Raw genomic sequence first — 21,093 nt, forward strand, 5'->3', positions numbered from 1 at the left:
CCATATGAACATACGTGAACACTATATGGTGATACAGTTACCAAAATCTGTGGTTCAGTCAGAAAGTAGAAAAGGAGTTAGTCAATGGATGAAAATAATATTTCAAGACCCCATCCAACTCTGAAATGTCAAAAGCCTTGTGGAGGAAGGATCTTACTTAGGCTTAAAAGAGAAAGTTAGGTGGAGGAAATCTGGGGCTTGGGTTTGGGAGAGGATGGTAGGAGATCCTTATAGAGGGGAGAGGTAGTGTCAGCCAAGGAAAGGACTCAGAGTTCCAGCGAGGCTTCCAACAGAATCAGGGGAGTCCAATGGAGAGGGGAGAGGTCATGCTTCAAGGTCCCAATCCCCCGGGGGAATTCACAACTGACTATCAGAACCCTGGTGATCCCCTTGTTGGAAGGTTAGGCATTAATCTAACGTCCACTGAGGGAATCTGGAGTGAATTTCCAAGATGCCTACACAACTAGTTAATGAGTTCGAAAGAACAAACAGGTGGTTGAGAATCAGGTAACTTCGATCTCTCTTGTTTTCGTTTGACTCTTTTAGCTTTCAGCTAGCTGTTATAACACATCTCAACCCAGACCGAGAGTGAATTCTCTGGAATGTGATTGTCTTATCTATTGCATCAGAACGTGGTGCTATTATGTAAGGAGCTGAAGGAACTGCAGCCAGCCTTCCGTTGCCATCCATGGCACAAGGAAGTAGGGAGGATGGCTGAGTCCAAACCCCATACGGCTCCTTGATCAGATTTTTTAATGAAATCTGCACACACACACACAGAGAGTGCTTGGAATCACACTTCCATTTTGGCTTGTGCATTTTGGTCTGCATTAATGGGGATAAGAAAAGAGACAAGAGCAACCCAGAGAAGCCCAGTCACAAAAAAGCAGAGTGCTCAGAACAAAGTTGAAAGCTTAAGCAAAGAGGTCAGTCTGGGAAAGCAGGTTGTAGGCACTGGGAAGGGTGCCTGGGCTTTCAACCCCAATCACGGAGGGCAGCCAGCCAAACGCTGGCCCCAACCTACAGAACTGCACTGGTGTGGTCCTACTCTTAGCTAGCTCTTGGACTGGAATCTTAGGCTCCGATGTCTTGTTCTACACAATAAAACACAGGCACTGGTGGTATTTCTCAGGCATCTTCTGCTTTTTACATTTTGTTAATTCTCAGTGCCTTTTGGGAAACTTTGGACTGGGATAGAGTGGATTTCGTTACATATTCCCAAGCTCATTCACATAGTTTTCATGTTATATTTTACATACACGAAGGCATGCTAAAATGGACTATGAAAGTCCTACTCAGAAATGTGCAGAGAATGGTTTCGTGGTTTGGGGAAAGACCAGCTGGCTCCACTGCAGGGGAATGGTCCAGTCTGGGAGTAACTAGAAGCTCAAATTAGATCTACCCACAGAGTCCGCAAAAGTCAGGGCTAGTCCAGGTGCTGAGAAGTCCAGGATAACAGGTTGAACTTGGCAATGGTGTTACTTTTGGCCCCAGGCGAAAGAAGGATGCCCAGTGTGAAGAAGAGGAGAGGAAGCCTAGAGGCCTGAGGATTAGGATCCAGAGACCAAATTAGGTCTATGGATGCACTAGGTAGTATTCTGGAAAAGAGTGGAACTTCAGTCAACCGATGGGGCTCAGCAACAAAACTCCACAAGCCAGCCTAACCTTCCACCTTGGGGCTGGACAGATGTCCAATTACTGGATCTAAGCCAGGAAAGTCCAACAAACGTGAATCAAGAGTCTCTTCTGAGCAAGCGCTGGGTTCAGATGTGGAGATTGCCTGCCCTCTACTGATGCCCTTGAGGGAGCGCAGACCAACAGCAAGGGAGATTGCTGTGTGGACCAGCCAGTCTGGCTCAAGGGACCCACCTGGGAGATGGAAGCCCTTCAGAGGCTGCACACAAGGTGGGGTCTCTTTGGTTGTCTTTGGTCCTGCTCTTCAGAGGGGCAGAGGTGTGGTGGTGATGTTCAAAGAAGGATAATGATGGCAGCCTTCGCCATGGTCTCTTAAGCCTGCACTACAGACTGAGAAAAAAAAAAAAAACAAACCAAACCACAAACCTCTGCCTTATGTCCACTAAGCTGGGAAGCATCTCTTGGAAGACTTCCCATGGGAATACATTTCCCCTAAGCCACAAGTGGGGGTGCTAAATCAATGTTGAATAAAAATACCTGCTTCACTAGAGATGAGCAAGTTCCACTGGAGACAGATACATTTTCAATGTACTATTTCAAATAAATAATTCATAGGGTTCAAAAAGATAACCTGACATCTCTGTCCCACCTTTGTCTCTCACCTGTGCAATTGCCACCTCAATAGGTAACCATAACTGCTGCTTCTTTCAAGATATGTGTTTCCCTCCAACTGGCAAAAATCTTTTGGAGGCCCTGATGCTCCTGAGCAGTGGTGTCAGGAACTGCTCACTGCCTCCTGCCTCCTGGAGGAGACTGGCTGGACAGAGGGAGGGAGAGAGGCTGCCTCCCCACCATGGAGCATTTGTGACCAGAGACCAAAGGATACGTGTGAAAAGTTTTTATAATGACTGAGCATGTACTCATAGAACACACTGCTTGGGCCATCTCAGGCCAAGTGATGTGGCAGCCTTTTCCAGGGGTCAAGGGCGTAGACCTTGGTTTATTCACTGAGGCTCTCATGACTTTGCATGCTCCAGCCCCAATGTCAGGGATTGGCAACCTCCACCAAGAGGCTGCCCCTCTCTGGCAGGCCCAGTGATAGAATGTCTTATAGGCCATTGACTTTACAAAAGAGAAAATGGTGCCTGGAGAGGGAAGGATGGTGCTCAAGGTCACAAAGTCAGGGCAGGGTGAACCTGATGTTTTCATTAGTCTGGGTTACAAGGTGGAGGTGGAAGGGGCCTGGGGAGAATGTTCCGGAGTAGGCCTGTGGTCTGCTAGTGAGTGACTGAAGAGTATAGTATTTGAGGTTTTCTCCTCAAAACCTATGTTTGTTTAAGTTTTTTTTCCCCTCCTCAACCATTAAAGCAGAATGTTTTCTCAAGTTCACCTGTGAAAACCAAATCTTTATACATCAGATAATTTTTCAGGGAAAGTCAGACAGGCTGCAGAGCCAGCAGGCTAATTTGTTTGATTTGTGTGCCGAATCTGGAAGAAGAGACTAAGGCACAGAGGTTCCTTAGGCAAACTCTGTGGGTGTCAAGTTCACTGTACCTACAGACATGAGGACTTCCAGTTGCTGCCCCCCAACCTTCCTCAGGCTAGAGACCTTGTCATAGACCATCAAATCCAGTGGGGTTAGCTGCAGACAACAGTCCTCTTATGTATAAAACAGGTCAAAGTGGAGTTGCCGTGATCACACAAGTGGCAAAGACTTGAGGGTCTCACAGAGAGCCCCTTCCAGACATCCCTTCCCTCTGCTCCCACTGTGGCCCCCAAGAATCTCCTTGGAACCTCTCTACTATATTCTCAACACCTAGAACATTCCCAGCACACATCTGGCACTCACGAATGCACAGTTATCTCCAGGGCTTCACCTGCCCATTAGTCTCATTATAAAGCAACAAGATCTCCAGACTGGGAAGATGGTGTGACTTATCCACAGGCCCCGCTGACTGCAGCAGAGTTGGGAGAAGCAACCTAGTCCTTTGACTCCCATTTCCAGATCCTTTCTGCTTTACCATTGCTTCCCAAGTGGCTTCACCAGACGCTTTGGTTGAGCACCATGGGATGAATGGACAAATTTGCTCACGACGGAAGGTGACTGGCCCAACCCACTCATGGCCAGCACACAGGCTGGGGCACTCTGCTGCAGACATTGATATACACTCTCACAATGACCCCACTGATCCTGCCTCCGAGGAGCAGCCATGAAGCACTGACTCTCGAAGCTACCAGGGGGAAGTTACTTTCCTCAGAAGTATCTGCAACATTCCAAAACAAAGGTGCATTTATGATTTCAGCTCTTTGTCTCAATAAGTCTGCCCACAAATCACTTCAAGACCTGTCTGTTGCATCTTTACTCCTTGTTAGCAAAAGGACTGGAGAGCAAGCCAAGTGTCCACCAAGAGCCAAATGCTACACGCAGGACCTGCAGGAGCCCCAGACCTGCACCAGGTCCTCCTCTGGTGAGGCTGTGAACACAATGGCCCCATTCACTGAAGGAGACTCTGAAACCCGAGTAGGTGTTGCTTAAAAAGTCTCTGAAAGAAACGTTAACATGCTGAGTCAGGCTCCCTCCGAATTAATTTTAAATGGCTTTAATCCATTCGGATTCAGCATACATGATGAAGCAGTCCTGAGACAACATGGTTCAACCCAACTCCCAGAGGCTTTGGAAGGAGGCCTGTGGTCCGATCCATCAGCAGTTGGGTTGGGAGATATTGGCCATGGTTTGTAAGCCACAAAGACCCCCGGTGGATGGAGCTTCTGAAAAAGGGTTTGCTGCTATTATAATCAAAAATTTTCACCACATGTTAAAGCCTTACCCACTACCCTAGCCACTCCTCACTTCAGGGAGTGAGCTTCTAGAAGCTGAATGCCATATAATAAGAACTTCCTCTCATCACCCTGGAGTCCAAGAGAAACACACTTTTTGAAAAGTGACACTTCAGTGTAGAGAGGTCTGTTGATGGAAGCTGAAATAATGACGTGCCAGGAGACATTATTTTTGTAAATACTTACGACACATCTTTTTCTCAGGGCATGAGCTGGTTAGAGCTCTTTATGGCTTCTGTTCCTGGACACCTTCCTTCCTCAGCCTTTTTCAGGCAGCTAATTCAGGGCTCATTATAGAGACTGTGGTTTTCAGTGGGAAAATGGAAGGCTGTCTAGGTGTCTCTGGGAAGTAAGTGTAAAAATTTAGACAAAAGTTCATGCAGATGAGAAGACACATTTTAATTGTGTATCTGTGAGAAATATTCTCTACCAGTTGTGTGATGAGCAGAGAGGTAGGAAGTACATTGACTGTGGTCCATTGGGACCTGAGGATCAATTTCTTTCCTTTTCTGCCATGGTTATTCTACATGTTTTGGAATTCTCCTTTTAGAGGTTGTCTCTATTCCCCAAAAGGGCTAACTCCTGATGACTATCTTACTCACCTTGAAATATATTCTGATGAGAATTTATTTTCCCAAATAAATCTCACTGAAACAAATAACCCTTCAAACTTTCCCATTTCTGCTAATAGGAGCCCCTTTCTTCAAGCTTCTGGGTATCTTACAGTCTTGGAAAGGTTTCAAGCTCCCTTCCTTTTAATTCTTTCATAGTCACTCCTCAGTCAATTGGCAAGTCCTACGTCAAGGGTGCTTTTCAAATTCAACTCTTCCCCTTCCCCCTAAAAACATGCTGGAATGTTCCAAGTGGAAGAGGAGGAAAGGAGGAACTAGAAAGGTCCTCGGTTTAGCATTCAAAGTCTTCCATCATGTATTTTTGTGTTTTTTCAAATTCATTTCATTGCTATTGTTATTGTGGTTGCTGATTGTGGTTGCTGTTTTATTAACTCATCTCTCTGTAGCCCTCCAACCCACAACCAAATGGTGAACAGGGTTAACATCTCTTCAGTCTTGCTGATATACACTTCTCTTATTTTGTCTGTCCCCAATATCATCAGTCTGTACTGATGTTTTTTTTCTTTTAACATCTGAGTCAAAATGCATCTACTAAAAACCTTTTCACTCATTTACGAGATTTAATTCTAGATCCACTTTCTCCATTGAAATGGTCAATACCCTTATAACGCCCATACATACCTCCTCTCTCAACTGCAGATTCTCTCTGTGTTATCCATTTAAGGTATATAATATCCAGCTTTGAAACATCTTTTCTCTTAATATGACGTATGATCACTTCATGCTTAAATGGTTATTTGATATTTCAAGGGTTTTGAAAATCTTTTTCCCACCCAAGTTTTTTGAGGACAATAAGACCTACAAGTCTCTTAAAAAATGCAACTCATATCAATTTAGTATCAATATAGTTTAAAAAAATAAACCCTGCCCCTCCTTCTGGAACAATTATACATCCCTGAATTTTTGGCATCAAGCTTGGCAAAGCGATTTGCTTTGGCCAATGAAATGTGAGCAGGTGTGATTTGAACCAGCTGTGAGCAGAAGTTTTTAAACCTATTATAAGATTCTGCCATTTCCCCTTGTGCTTCTTCCAGGTGAGCTGTGTCTCATTTGAAGTTACTTGTTGTCAGCCTAGGTCCCAGAACAAAGAGGAAATGGTACAGAGTTAATCACCAAAGATCGTGTATGTGAGGGAGAACTAAATTATTCTAAGTCTCAGATATAGTTTAGAGTTGCTTTATCTAATCTTCCTGATAACATGTAATATGCATAGTTCTATGAATGATAATTTTAATGAACTTTTTTAAAATAATATTTTTTAGTTGCCGATGGACACAATATCTTTATTTTATTTATTTATTTTTATGTGGTTCTGAGGATTGAACCCAGTGCCTCACACGAATTCATAACTCCACTATGCCATGTGTTCTGGATTGAACTGTATTGTTTCAAAAGGTATGTTCAAGTTCTAGTCCTCAGTGCTACCAATGTGACCCCATTCAGAAACAGGGTCTTTGCAAACTTAATTAAGATGAGTCATTAGAGTGGAGCCTAGTCAATCAGGCTGGAGTCCTCAATGAAGAGGAGAAGACATGCAGATAGAGGCACACAGGAAGAAAGCCAGGTGACAATCTTAGCAGAGATTGGAGTGATACTTCTACAAGCCAAGGAAATTCAAAGATCGGCAGCAATCTAGAAGCTAAGAGAAAGGCATGAACCACATTCGCCCTAGAGCCTTCCAAGAGAGTGTGGTGCTCTGACACCCTGATTTCAGACTTACAGCCTAAACAAGCAGCATAAATTTCTGTTGTCATAAGCCACCCAATCTGTAGTCATTCGTCATGGCAGCCTTGGGAAACTAAAATACCATGACTGCCTGGATTTCAGGGCAGAAATCACCAGGAACTCGAGGTAAGTCTGCTTGGGGATGTAAATGACCATCTAAAACCCCTCATTCTTCCACGGGCAGCCTAGTGTCACATGATCTGTGTCCAATCTCCTCTTCTTATAAAGATGCCAATGATATTACGTTACAGTCCACCCAAATGACCTCATTTTACCTTCATTAAAGACCCTGTCTCCCAATACAGTCACATTCTGAAATATTAGGGTTAGCATGCTGACAGGAATTTCAGACGTGCAAGTCAAGCCATAACAGCACCTCATGTTTTCAAAGGTCTGGGGAGCTTCTCACCATGCCTGCATGCACAGACTGCCACGTAGGCAACCCGGGATGGAGGCTGAGAGCACAGGATGGCTCTACAGGCCCTGTAGGTAGTCAGTCCCATGCCTCCATCTGACAGCCGGGACCACAGAAAACTAGGCCTTTGCTCCCCTCTCAAAGTTCTCTGCATTGGTTCTGAATTATTTGCCATGTTCCTTGCTCTGCTGTTGTCTGCTCTCTTGGCTGAGGCAATCTGGCCTACAGTTAGGTTCTCCCTTGGGCCACGCTGACGACCAGTGTTCTGGTTAAATGTTCTCCCTACATCCAATCCTCTTGGACACTGCCCTCTTCACGGGAAGTTTCCTCCAACCCTCCTTGTGGGAAACCATCCATGACTGGTATGAGAACTGGGTGGTAAAGTTCAGGCCACTAACCAGGAATGCCTGGCCTCAGGAACCCACTGTTCGAGAACACCTGAGTCATGTGGTATGCTGCATTAGCTCACCCCTCAGGTTTGAGTACGAGCACCAGAGATGGGAGTGACCCGCTAGGGCCAAATGGCCTGCTTACCCCCACACCTATCCTGTTTTTCTCGAAGAAGTTTCTACTGGTCAATTTTGATCTGTACCTATATAAATAAAGCAAGTGTGGGCTCCTTCCTTTGTTAGAGCCAAACCCTTCTGGACGGCTCAACCGGTCTCACCCCTGCTCTTAAAGATATTCTTGCCTTTTGTCTTATTTTCTGATATATAAATTCCATAGCTTTTATTTCACAGCCAGCCCATCCCTCCGACAGGAACGTGCCCATGCAGGACGTGAGCGAGACCTCTTGCTGCCCCCAATCTTATAATCTGAACAAAACAAAACTGAAAGACATTTTGAGATATATAAGATTATTCAACATCAAAGGCAATTGCTTTACCTAATGCTCTCACATGAGCAAAGCATAATTTTAACTTTTTTTCTCCTTTTTATTAGTTTAGAAGTATCTAAAATCAAAGTGATAACCACTTCTCTGGAATTCTGAATACTTGAGTCATTATTATAATGCTTCTTTACAACAATAAGATTTGGGTTTTTTTTTTGTTTTTTGCAGTCCTGGGGATTGAACGCAGGGTTTGCTCTACCACTGAGCCACATCCCCAGCCCTTTTTATTTTTTATTTCGAGACAGGGTCTTGCTAGATTGTCCAGACTGACCTCGAGCTTGTGATCTTCCTGCCTCAGTTCCCCAAGTAGCAGAGATGAGAAACATGCCCCCTTATGCTTGGCTTACTACAATAAGTTTTATTTGGAAAAGATAGAAATAAGCAAACAAATTGGTATTATAATGAAAAATAAGGAAAGTAAGATAAATAAAGAATAATGGAGTGATGAGAGGATATTTTAGTTAGTGTGGTCAGAAAAGCACATCTTGGATATTTCTGGGGGAAAAGCATTGCAGCCAGAGGAAGCAGAGAGTTCAAATGTCCTGAGGTGGGGACACTGCTTGGCCCAGCAGGACACCAAATTGTCTAAAGTGAGGCAGCCATGGGAAGAGTGGTCAAGAATGAGGTCAGAAAGGAGCTGGTTGAGTGCATGGGGAGAGTTCTGTAAAGATTAGGTTTTTCATGGAGTGAGGACAGAATCTCCTGGAGGATTTGAACAGAGGAAGGACATGAATAGACACAGGTTTTATAAGATTGCTCTGGTACTTCCATGGGGAACAGACTATAGAATACAGAAGGTAGAAGAGCCAAGAAGCTCCATGCTCCTGGGGAGGTTTTAAACAGGTGCTAGCAGTGAAGGTGGGAGAAGTCGAGGCTTTGGGATTGACCTTGACTAAGGCTGTAAGAGAAAGAAAGGTCAGGAAGATGCGGTGGAACCCACAGATCCGACCAAGGAGGAATCAATGAATTAAGAAGAAATGAAGAGAGAGGAGATGGTACTGAAACCCAGCTGGGCTCTCAGGAAAGAGGAGCATGTGCTGTGCCAAATGCTGGTCCTGGTAAGAAAATCAAATCCAAGATGGACCCTGTCCTACTAGGAGGTCACCAGGAAAAACAGAAGCCTGGCTGGCTTTGGTACAAAAGAGAGGGGAAGAAAGGAAGAGGGCACAACTTTATGGACACATCAAATATAGATCGTTTATCTGAGGAGGTATCTAAATCTAAAGAAGCTAACATGCAATGGTGAAGGTCCCTGTATCAAAGTTGACCTTGGGTTTGGAGAGGAAAGAAGGTCAGGGAAGCCATTTCCACACCCCTTGGTGCTGTGGATGGGTTTACGGGCCCCTCTCCCCCAGCCTGAATTCTGCAGAAAGCTGGGGATGTAGGCTTCTTTCAAAACGTGATTGTTCCAGTACTTTCTGCATGAATTTCCTTTGGTCCAAGTGATGACTGGTTTTCATTTAAATCAGATATTTTCTTAAAAGTGGTGGGGAAAAGCACACTGTCCCTTGGAATCTCTTACTCCAGAATGTTGGGTCTGTGGTATCTGCTAAGATTTTGCATCACAAGTAATTTCTAGGAGCGAGATAGGAATTGCACTCGCACAAATATTAATTCCAAGTCGTTAACATCCTGGTTTTTGCTTTGATGCCCATTATTCTGGCTGGTGGTGTGGCTCAGTGTAAGGCGCTCACCTAGGATGCACTAGGCCCTGGGTGTGATTCCCAGCACGGTCAAAAAAGGAAGAAAGAAAAACAGAAAGCATCATTATTCAGGTTCTTGCTACCTCTTGGACTGGTCCTGGGTCTCAGGTCACAGGCACAATGTTCTGGCCACTCCAGGACTCAGGCGTGGGTCACTGCTCAAAGCCTGCAGGAGAACCAGGCCTCTGATCCCTACCCTCTGATCTCAGTTTTGAACTGACATTCTGTGGTGTCTCAAGACATCCAACCTCCCTGCCCTTTATTTACTAGTTTTTAAATGTTTAAATGAAAATATATTTTTTACCAAATTGATTTCAGCCTATGTTCATGTCTCTGTGGATTGTTTGCAGTAAAGATAAATTTCTAGTCTTGTCCTGCTACTCGGGACACTTGTGGACCACTTTCTCCTACATCTTCACCACAAGTGTTCCAGAATTACAAACAAATGCTGCATCAGCAAAACAATGCTAAGTCGTACTGCCTCTAAATATATGCAGCCTTTTCTCTTCCCCATGACTGTATCCTCCACTGATTTTATGTTAAACTTCACTAAATCAAATGTGAATTTACCCCCAAAGAGAGAATAACTTTACCAAAAAATCTGCAGTTAAAACAGAAAACATTCCAATGACCTATAAACTCTGGTTTCTTTTTTTTCCTACCAAAGATTGAACCCAGGGTGCTTAACCACTGAGCAACACTCCCAGATCTTTTTTTTTTTTTTTTTTTTTTTTTTTAGAGACTGTCTCACTGAGTTGCTTAGGGCCTTGCTCAGTTGCTGAGTGCTGAGGCTGGCTTTCAACTCACAATCCTCCTGCCTCAGCCTCCCGAGCTGCTGGGATACAGGTATGCACCACTGCACCCGGTTAAACTGTGGTTTTATTTTTACTAAAACTAAGTTGGTTCACACACAGCTCTTGAGAAAGAGACCTTACGCATAAAATTAAGACCTAATGATTTACATCATACTGTGCCTGTTTATCCCAGCTCAGATCCCACGCCCAAAATGCTTCCTCATGCTACTTCAACATTGAAGACGTTCTCCTCTTCTCTGTGCTCTACAGCATTTTTGGAAACTACTGCTTGATCCTTTATGCTCAAGTTTGCTCAGGTTGCCATAGCAAAGTTCCATAGACTGAGTGGTTTTAACAACAGAAATTGATTTTTTCACCTTGTCATTCTATTTAGAATCTTGGTAGATATCCATTTCTTTTCCTTCCTCAATTTGAATGTCAGCTCCCTGGGTGGAAGGCCTTGTTTGAAGATTCAGTGTCCCCAGTAATCAATTGTTTGGTTGATTTTCTTGATCACCATTGGAATTTAGTTCACATTAGTGAACATGATTTGAGGAAAACATTAATGGTTTCATGTCAGTGACTGAGGAAGATGATTTCCAAGTTTCCTTAGAAGTATGATTGCTGATTTTCCTTCGCCATCCACATGACTTCCCTATAAAATTCTTCCTCTCTAGGAAGTTTCAGTCATTTGCTAAATTTCTACATAAAGTCCTCCCAAAAGAGGTGTATTAGTGTGTTTGTTGTCACTGTTGTTACTATAGCAAAACACCCGAGGCTGGATAATTTTATAAGGAAAAGAAGTTTATTTACCTCACAGTTCTAGAGGCTACAAGTCCCAGATTGGGTGGCTCTATTGGTTTGGTCTCTAGTGAGGGCCTAATGGCAATGGCATCGTGGCACCATGTGGGAGGAGGAAATCACATCTCCAAACAGGAAGCCAGAGAAAAGTCAGGAGTCAGGTTCAGGTTTTTGTATTAACTTGCTCTCAACAGAACTCACAGATCCTAACAGAACTTCCTTCCTTCCTTCTGAGGGCAGGTCTCCCAATATCCTAGAGACCTCCCACAGGGCCCTCCTTCTTAAAGGTTCCACACAATTTCCCAGCATCACCACACAAAGGACTAAGCCTCCAACACATGAACCCTTGGAAAATAAACCACATCCAAACTGTAGAAAGGGCTCAGCCCTAACTTTTGAAAATTCCCTATGCATTGCTTACTTTAGTGTCTGCATCCAGTAGCATCTGGACTCCTGGCCTGATTAGAACCTGGTTGTTCATCTCATTTTATTTTACAGCTGGGGAACAGAGGCCCAGGGCAGTCTAATGTCCTACCAAAGTCTTTCCCCGCAAAGACTCCAAGCAAGCTCTCCTAGCTCCAAGGCCAGCATTTTTCCCTCCAGTAACCCATCGCTCCTCATCATGCAGCAAAGAGAGGGTTTTCTGTCTTTTGCACAGTGATTCATGTAATGAAGTGTGATCATAACCTCTCCTGTGAATTCTGAAGAACCCTAAAACAGCATATCTTTTGGTACCAAAAAGATGTAGTATAACAATTTTGTTGGTTCATAAAATGCTCAAATGCTCAAACCATATGTTTAAGCACAATTCCCAAAGGGGATATATGTGTGTGTGTGTGTGTGTGTGTGTGTGTGTGTGTGTGTGTGTGAAAGGAGTTTTTCAACATCAGGTAGAAAAATAAGTATGGTTTTTGAGGAAAAGAGTTTAAATGTATCCCCAAGTCTGTTCCAGGACAGTAGAAATGATTTTAGTTTTAGGGCCTGCCATCTTCTCACTTGCAGATTCTGCACCCAGACTGTGATTTGCTCAGCAGGTCCAAGACAAATCGCACCCCAAGACATTTGTACATAATAAACACAAGCCTGCTAGACAAATCTGTGTATAGTAGTGCTTCTACAAAAAGTGGAAAAGTCCATTTATATACCAAGCAGACTTTCAAATCAGATAATATATATTTTCCATTTGCAAATATGTAGACATAACATGTCTGGAGAGCTGGGGGCCTCCTCAGGCCAGACTCGGTTTGAAAACGAGGATGAGATCTTTGTCAGACACTCATGGAAACTGTCCCATCAACGAAAAGGGCTCTTCTCTCCTGAATAGACCAGGGCAAACATCCAAAGCCTGAGAAGAAGGTGTCTCAGTGTGACAGAGACTTCGTGCAAATTATTCCTTGGGCCAATATCAGGAATGTGGATCTAAGCACAAAAGGTCGTGTCACGGGCTTGGTTTCTCTGAGGAGCTTGTAATGGTCCTTTCTTTCTTACTGGGGTCTGACTTTCTAAAATGCATTCTGTTCATTTTCCACTGCAGTTGAGAAAGCTGCACGTGGCAGTTTATGAATCCCGCCTCCCAGCAAGTCTCTGAAAGACGACTGGAGTGTACAGTCTGGGTGTGTGAAACTCCCTGCACAGAACTGAAGTCGGGTTGGGACACACAATACCATCTATGTGTGACCCAGCAGCCTGCAAACTGCTTCCCCACAAGGGGAGAAGCATGCCAAGTGAGGACCAGAGAGGCTTTTGTTAATTCTGTTTATCTTAGAGACTCGTTGTTTGTCTATTGGGGGAAATTTAAAAAAAATAAATAAATAAATAAATAAATTCTTTCCTTGTGTGCAGTCTGATTTTTTTGTCTTTCTCCATGTCTTCATTTCCAATTCTCCTTCGTATTGCTTCCCTTTAATTTTGAGCATCAGTGTATAACATTTTTTTATGTATACGTGCATGTAATACCCACATGCAAAGTCAGAGATTCCAGAATTGCCTTTCCCTCTTCTGCTAACATCATTTCTTAGGCTTTCCTTATGTTCAGAGTACCTAGCTCAGGATATCAATCCGTATTTTCAGACTCCTTTGGCTGTGGTGTTCTGTTGAAAGCTATAATGAGATTTCAGCCTTCTCATGCCCTTTCTGTTAATATAATTTACAAAGTTCTCCCTGGGTTCCAAGCACATAGTTAAGTCCTGCATAACCAGTAATAACAGTGCATTCTTAAGAACCTCCCTAGATAGTTTGCTAAATTTCTTCTGAGAACCTCTTGCTGGCCCTTAAAAAGGTTAGCTGAAAAACAAACCAGAAGCTGGGTCCCCACTTCAGGAGCAGAAAGAGGGCGACACATACTTTTGCACAGATAGATGATCAGTTCATGGACACATTTGAAACTCTGGCAATTCCAGACGGAGGCCACCTAAACATGACCCAAGGAAAATCCACCTTCCCCAGCCCAGGCAGTCTGGGTTAGCTGGAGTTTTGTTTGTTTTCTCAAGGTTGTGTTTGCTTGCTTGCTTGCTTTTTATAGATGCTGGAGGTTAAAAGTGAGGAATCTCAACTACATAATTCTTCTCATCTCCATGGCATTTCACCTGACCCAAAAAGGCAAAAGAGGAAGAAGCGGCATTCACACACTGAAGGGTGTGACCTAAAAACCCCTCCAAGTAGTCCGGGAACTCTAGGACTCTCCTCTGAAGCGTCCCCTGGGTCATTTTCACAGTCTAGCCCATTGGTAAAGCAGCCAACATAACCCAAGGATGACAGACACAGAACAAGGAACAGAAGGATTTGGCACTGGCACATAGAGACCTGCCCGTTTTTTACACTTGAACTTAGAAACACAGGGCTAGCTAGAACTTTAATTTGTATAACAAATAATCACTTTTTAAATCACTTAATATCATCTATTGCTTTAGTTCTCTCTTTTCCACACTGAGGATCCAAAACAGGTCCTTGGGAGAAGTTTTGGGGGAAAACACAACCATGGGGGAAAAAATCTTAACGGAGAACAGATTCTTGACTATCTTTGGTGTCCGGCTTGATTCTAGACCTCCCCTCCCTCCAAGAGGGCCACACACTACTCACCAGTCATTAGGGTGTAGTAATTGGGATACGAGAGGGTGGGAAAGTCAGGAGTCAGGTAATCCACTTTGACTCCCCTGCTCACAATCTCTTTGAAACCAGGCAATGATTCCAGAGCCTCATCACTGATGTAGTCCCAGCGAAAACCATCCAGTAGAAACACCAGAAGCTTCCGGCGGGTGGAGACTGGCTGAGCCAGGCTGAGCACAAGGACCAGCAGGAAGGATCCCAGCTTCCCTGCCATGCTGCCAGGAGCCTGCCAGAGCCCGGCACAGCCGTCCCCTTGCAAAGACTAAGGATGGAGAATCTGTAGCTATTCTCTCTTGTAGGGGCTGGACCTTGAGCTGCTGGCCTTCCTGAGCCAAGTTCACTTTCAGAATTTAAAGGGACAGCAACCCCTTTTAAAAACATCTCTGCTCACCCAACAAAGTCTGGAGACCAACTCCCATCAGATAAGCTGGGTTCCCAAACAACCCAAAATTAGCACCAGAAGAAGGAATGCAAGCTTATTGTTTTGGGTGAATGTTCCAGAAATACAAACAGGCACAGAGAGGAGGAATTTTAGAAGATGACAAAGTAAACCCTAAGTTTTCAGTTATGCTAACCAAAGGGAGGAGCCAGGGAAAGGACAATCTTTTAATTTGCTGTCCTCCCACATCTTTGCCTGATTTAAACGTTCTGTCTGCTTCACTTACAATTTAGGAACCCAAACCCCTTAACGTAGTATGTAAACAAGAGACAATAAATTTAGGTGGACCTATTTGTGAACTTTCCAGCATTGTTACCACAGCTGTAGCATTAAAAACCAAATTATTTGTTAAGGTCTCAACCACTTATTTTCTCTTCATATACATCTATAGGCAGCGTCATTATTATTTTTTTTTTCAAATACAAATAAACTGCTGGGGCCTGAACCCATTTGTAGAAGGAGCTGTTTCACACAAGAGCAGTAGAGCAAGAGAAGGTTATAGAGCTGGACAATAGGAGTTCATTCCTGGCAGGATAGTCTAGGCAGCATTGTCCTAAGAGGTTAAAAATGATATAACAAGCTGAAGGACATGAGTTTGAAATGGAAAACTCAGAAATAACCCAGCAGGCTTCAGGATAGGAATACAAGGCAGAGGAGGAAATGGGTCCCAGCCAAGGAAGTCAGGCCCAAGTGGACAAGAGCACAGAGTTAGTGCTAGAACCCAGATTTTGGGGGTTCCTAGAGTGTTCCTTTGCCTGGTGTAAAATTAAATGCAAAAATTCCTGTATAGACCGATAAAACAGGTATGGCCATAATAAGGACTCCATATATGTTAGAAACATTATTAGTGTTAAAATGTTGCTTGGACCCTAGTGAAATGTGTCAGGGTCCAGGCAAAGTTTTACAAGGACTCAAGACAATCAGACACCTGCCACTTTCATTCTGACCAGTTCTGAAGTGCCTCTTCCACCTCTGCCCTCCGCCTGTGCCTTTCCTCCTCCTCTTGTTTTGTTGCGTTTAAAGTTGAGTCTTATGTGGCACCATGTCACTTTCTAAGTCATGCTGCAAAAAGCAAACACAGGAGCCAAATTACCATTTCCATCTCAGGGGACTTGGATAAAAGCAGACTTCATTTTTCCAATAAAAGTTAATGCTTTTATAATTTAAAATTTTTTTAAAAATTTTCCTTATTAAAAAAATAAAATCAGAGATGGTGGTACATGCCTGTAATCCTAGCAACTGGGGAGGCTGAGACAGAAGGCTCACAAGTTCAAGGCCAGCCTGGGCAACTGAGAGAGACCCTGTCCCAAAATAAACATAAAAATGGCTGGGGAGTTAGCTCAGTGGTAAAGCACCTCTGGGTTCATTCCAAGTATCAACAAAAAAGAAAAAAAAAAAGAGTTTATTAGTTTGAAAATATGCTATTTACTTGAACTTGAGGATATTATTGTTGTTCTATCAAGAAAAAGAAGGAAAGGAAAGATGTACTAACGAACTGATAAGCTGTCTAGGCACCAAGCCTCACATACATTAAAAGGAGCATTTCAGCTGGGAGCGTTTGTGCATGCCTATAATCAGGAGGTGAGGCAGAAGGATCACAAGTTTGAGATCAACCTGAGCAACTTTGTGAGACTCTGTCTCAAAATAAAACTAATTAACTAATTAATTAATTAATTAAAAGGGCTGGGGATATTGTTTAGTGGTAGAGGGTCCCTGGGTTCAACCCCCAATACAGAAAAATTAAAAAGAAAAAGAAAAAGAATTAAAAGAATAATTTCTTCCCATGGTGAGTGAGGCCCAAGGAGGCACAGACCCAGCTACACATACTCCACCAGTTCTGAGCAGTTCAGGAATTTTCTGGAACCTGAACCAAGAGCTATAATCACATTGCAAGTTCAGATGGTTTGCTCTAGGACCAACTCTTAGGCTCACTTCAGGAGAGGATATGTGCTCCAAATTTTAAAGATGAACCTAAAAGTTTAACGAGGGCTTAGACTCCTCACCTTTACCTGTAAATGTCTAGGGGTGACTAAAAGCAGAATGAAAGACATGGTATCTCTGCCTCCATTTCACATTTGTCTCCTTTCCTCAGAATCTCCTTGGATTCCACTAGTAAGTCTGATGGATAAACATCTTACACAGAGTGGAAGCTACCCCTCCTCCTCCTCCACACCAGCAACAGCAACTTTTTTATTGCCCACAAGGCCCAGTCTGGCCAATCCTGAGATAATGATGGGCAGACCACACCCAATCAAGATCACCTGCTCTGGTAGCTGTGAAAAGTCTTCAGCCATTCCAACCCCCAACCCTCGCCTTCATCCTCCTTCCTATGAAAATTCAAAATCAGGGTCAGCACCTCAAAGACAGAGCTAAGGAAGTGGTTCCCCTTGTCTTCCCAGCGTGGTTACACTGATTAAAGTTCCTTTCATGCTTTTCACCATTATCCTTTCTGTTTGTTTTTTGAGATGAGTAGCTGGATCTGATTTTGAATCTTCAAAGTCAGGTCTCTGGCTTAGAACTCCAGTAACAAAGGGACTGTTCTCTTTGCTCTGACACTAGCAGGAGTACATACAAAATATGACTTCCAGAATGCTCCATCCAGTATTGAAGATGAAGACTGAACAAACATGTTTCAATTTAGAATGGCCACAGACCACCCCCATCCAAGAGGTTCCCAAGGCCCCATTGATATTGCTGCAATGTATTGAGGTAAGAGCATTGCTTATGTGAGCTATATTGTTTTATGTTGATATTTATGATCGATTTGTTTTATAATCATAGTCAGACCATTTCTCTAAAGTTTTAGATCAACAAATTATGCTAAATAAGCATCTTTAATGTACATACATATAGCAGGACAAATGTGGAATGGAATTCAAACCATGTAAATTCCAGTATTGCTTATAATCAGACACCTGATTTGTACCTTCCGATTTAGAAGAGGTTAGAACTGAAATTTAAAAAGCAATAGGTTAAAGCAATTGATCAGACGAACTCTTTAATATTAATTGCCCAAGGTCTTATGGTCTAAAATCTTCATGTCAATAATTTTGAGGTCCTCACTTGAAACCGTTTATTAACATCTATTATTTTGAGTGCTTATTGCTCAATAATTTTCAAGAGTAGATAATACTGTTAAAGTCAATGACCACAGGGGTTTCACTCAGTGCAAATGAAACAATATCCTCTTATAATTAGAATCACCTTTGTCCTGAAAACTATTCCAGGTCTTGTTGGGGACATGCATAATCTCTCAGGAATGTGCTGATGCAAATCCTGATATGGGAGTGTGTGTTTAATTTAAGCTTCTCCTGAGACAGAACCAATATGATAGAAATAGATAGATACATGTACATGAAGAGACTTACTAGAGAAATTGGCTCATCGGATTACAGAAGCTTAGAAGTTCCACACTGCAAGTCGGAGGCCTGTATGTTCATATATATATAGTCATATATATATGAACATATATAGATAGATAGATAGATAGATCTTCTAGTTTTTTGTACTTTGGGAGTTGAACAGGAATATTCTGGAATGGGAATGGTGAAATGGAAGGTATAGGGATTAACCCCTTGATCAGGTGGAGAACATATTGTTCTACTCCCCATGCCAGCTGGAGGGCACAGGGCACACCATCATGGGGCAGAAGGTGTGGAGATCTACTACTCAAATCTAGCAGAGGGCAAGGTCATCCAATCCCCATACTGAGCAGAAGGCACTGGGGTCTATGTATTCATATATATCCACATACGTATGTCTTCTCCAGTTTCATACTTCAGGTGTTGAACTTGAATTGCTGGAATGGGAACTCATCAGATGGAGGGTACAGGGATTAACTTCCCTGAGTGGGTATAGGACGCATCGTTCTAGACATCTCACCAGGTGGAGGGCTGGGACCTACTCCCCTCAGAGAGTGAAGGACATAGGTACCTACTACCACAATGGGGACCTACTCCCACAAAGGGGCAGAGGTCATAGAGATCTACATCCCCATCTAGAGGAGAGCCAGATGATCCATTCCCCATACTGAGCAGAGGGAATTGGAAAAAAATATATATACATACATATCCATATATTTATTTATATGTGTATTAATATATTGATATTCATATTCATATTAGTTTTTATATATTCATATCATACACATTCATATTCATGTATATTCATATACATTCATATTTATACATATATTCATCTTCCTGTTTATATTTATGTACATATTCATGTTCATATTTGTATATATTAATAGTCATATACATATTCATATTCATATGTAAATACATGCATGTTTATATATAAGCCTATATATTCATATATATAATCCTATATATTCATATATATATATTTGTCTTCTCCAGTATTGTAAATGGGGTTCAACTGGAATATTCTGGAAGAGTAGTCATCAGATGGAGGTTACAGGGATTAACACTCCCGATCGGGTGGAGGATACATGGCTCTACTACCCATATGTGGTGAAAGACATGGGATCCTTCTCCCCCCCACATGATTCTACTTCCCTCAAGGTACAGAGGGAATGGAAATCTATTCCCACATCCAGTGGAGAGCCCCATGATCTATTCCCCATTATGAGCCAAAGGCATTGGGATATATTTAACATATATATTTGTATATGTATTCATATATATTCACTTATATGTACATGCATTCATATATATATTCATTAATGTTCACATATATAGATATTTATATTCATATTTGTATTCATGTTTTTGTACATATTCATATATATTACTATAATCATTCATATATATTGTATGTGTATTTACATATGTATTAAATATATTCATATATTCATTCAGATATGTGAATATATTTATATATTCATATTCATCTTCCTATTCATATATGTGTGTATGTGCATATATGTCTTCTCTAGTTTCATACTTTGGAGTTTGAACTGGAATATTCTGGAATGAATATTCCACATCAGATGGAGGGTATAGAGATAAACTTCCCTTATCAAATGAAGGATACATTGTTCTATTATACTCACCAGGTGGAGGACATGGGAATCTGCTCCCCTCACATGGTGAAGGACACAAAGGACCTACTCCCCACAAAGGGGACAGAAGGTAGGGCGATCTAATCCCCTTATCTAGCAGAGGGCATAGTGATCCATTCCCCATAGTGAGCAGAAGGCACTGGAATTTGATTCATTTATATATTCATATATGTATAATATATGTGTTCATACCCACATTCATATTTGTATATATATTCATATTCCTGTATATATTCATATTAATATACATAGGCATGTATAGTCATATCATACAACATACATATTCATATACATATATTCATACACAAATTCATGTTTATTTATATCCATATATTTATATATCCATACATTCATATATGTATTTAAGTATTCATATATACTTTCACATATATGTGTGTGTGTGTGTGTGTGTGTGTGTGTGTGTGTGTGTCTTCTCCAGTTTTATACTTCAGGGATTTAACTAGAATGTTCTGGAATGAAAACTCATCAGATGAAGGGTACAGGGATTAACTCCCCCAAACAGCTGGAGGATACATGGTTCAACTACACTCAAAAGGTGGAGGGCATGGGGATCTACCCTCCTCAAGGGGTGAGGGACACGGAGACCTACTCCCCACAAGGGGAATTACTCCTCTCACAGGGCAGAGGTCGTGGAAATCTACTCCTTCATCTAACAAAGGGCATGGTGATCCATTCCTTATACTGAATGGAAGGCACTGGGATTTATTTCATATGTCTACTCATATACCTATCTATCTATGTTCATTTATACATTCATATATTTATTCATGTATTTTCATGGATATTTATATATTGATATACACTCATATATTCACATATATATTTTATTTATTTCAAGCATATATTCCAATATATTTTCACATATAATTTCACACACATATTCATATATATTCATTTATATATTCATATATAAACTCATAAATTCATAGGTATACTCTTATATTTATATATATCCATACATATATTCATAAATATATTCATGTATATAATGTCTTCTCCAGTTTTGTACTATGGTGGCTGAACTGGAATATCCTGGAATGAGAACTCATCAGATGGAGGGTACTGGG

At 42.1% G+C, this 21,093-nt stretch overlaps 1 protein-coding gene across 1 annotated transcript in view; it reads right to left on the reverse strand.

Annotated features, from left to right (window-relative positions):
* Enpp6 (ectonucleotide pyrophosphatase/phosphodiesterase 6) overlaps window positions 1-14,792 on the reverse strand; it is a 116,744-nt gene extending 101,952 nt beyond the window's left edge. Inside the window, exon 1 of the mRNA XM_047547977.1 lies at window positions 14,514-14,792. Coding sequence (XP_047403933.1) covers window positions 14,514-14,754 — 241 coding nt within the window. The 5' untranslated portion in view covers window positions 14,755-14,792. The remainder of the gene's footprint in view (window positions 1-14,513) is intronic.
* Window positions 14,793-21,093: the final 6,301 nt, after the last annotated feature.

This window comes from Sciurus carolinensis, chromosome 4, assembly GCF_902686445.1.
Source record: "Sciurus carolinensis chromosome 4, mSciCar1.2, whole genome shotgun sequence".
Lineage (NCBI taxonomy): Eukaryota > Metazoa > Chordata > Mammalia > Rodentia > Sciuridae > Sciurus > Sciurus carolinensis.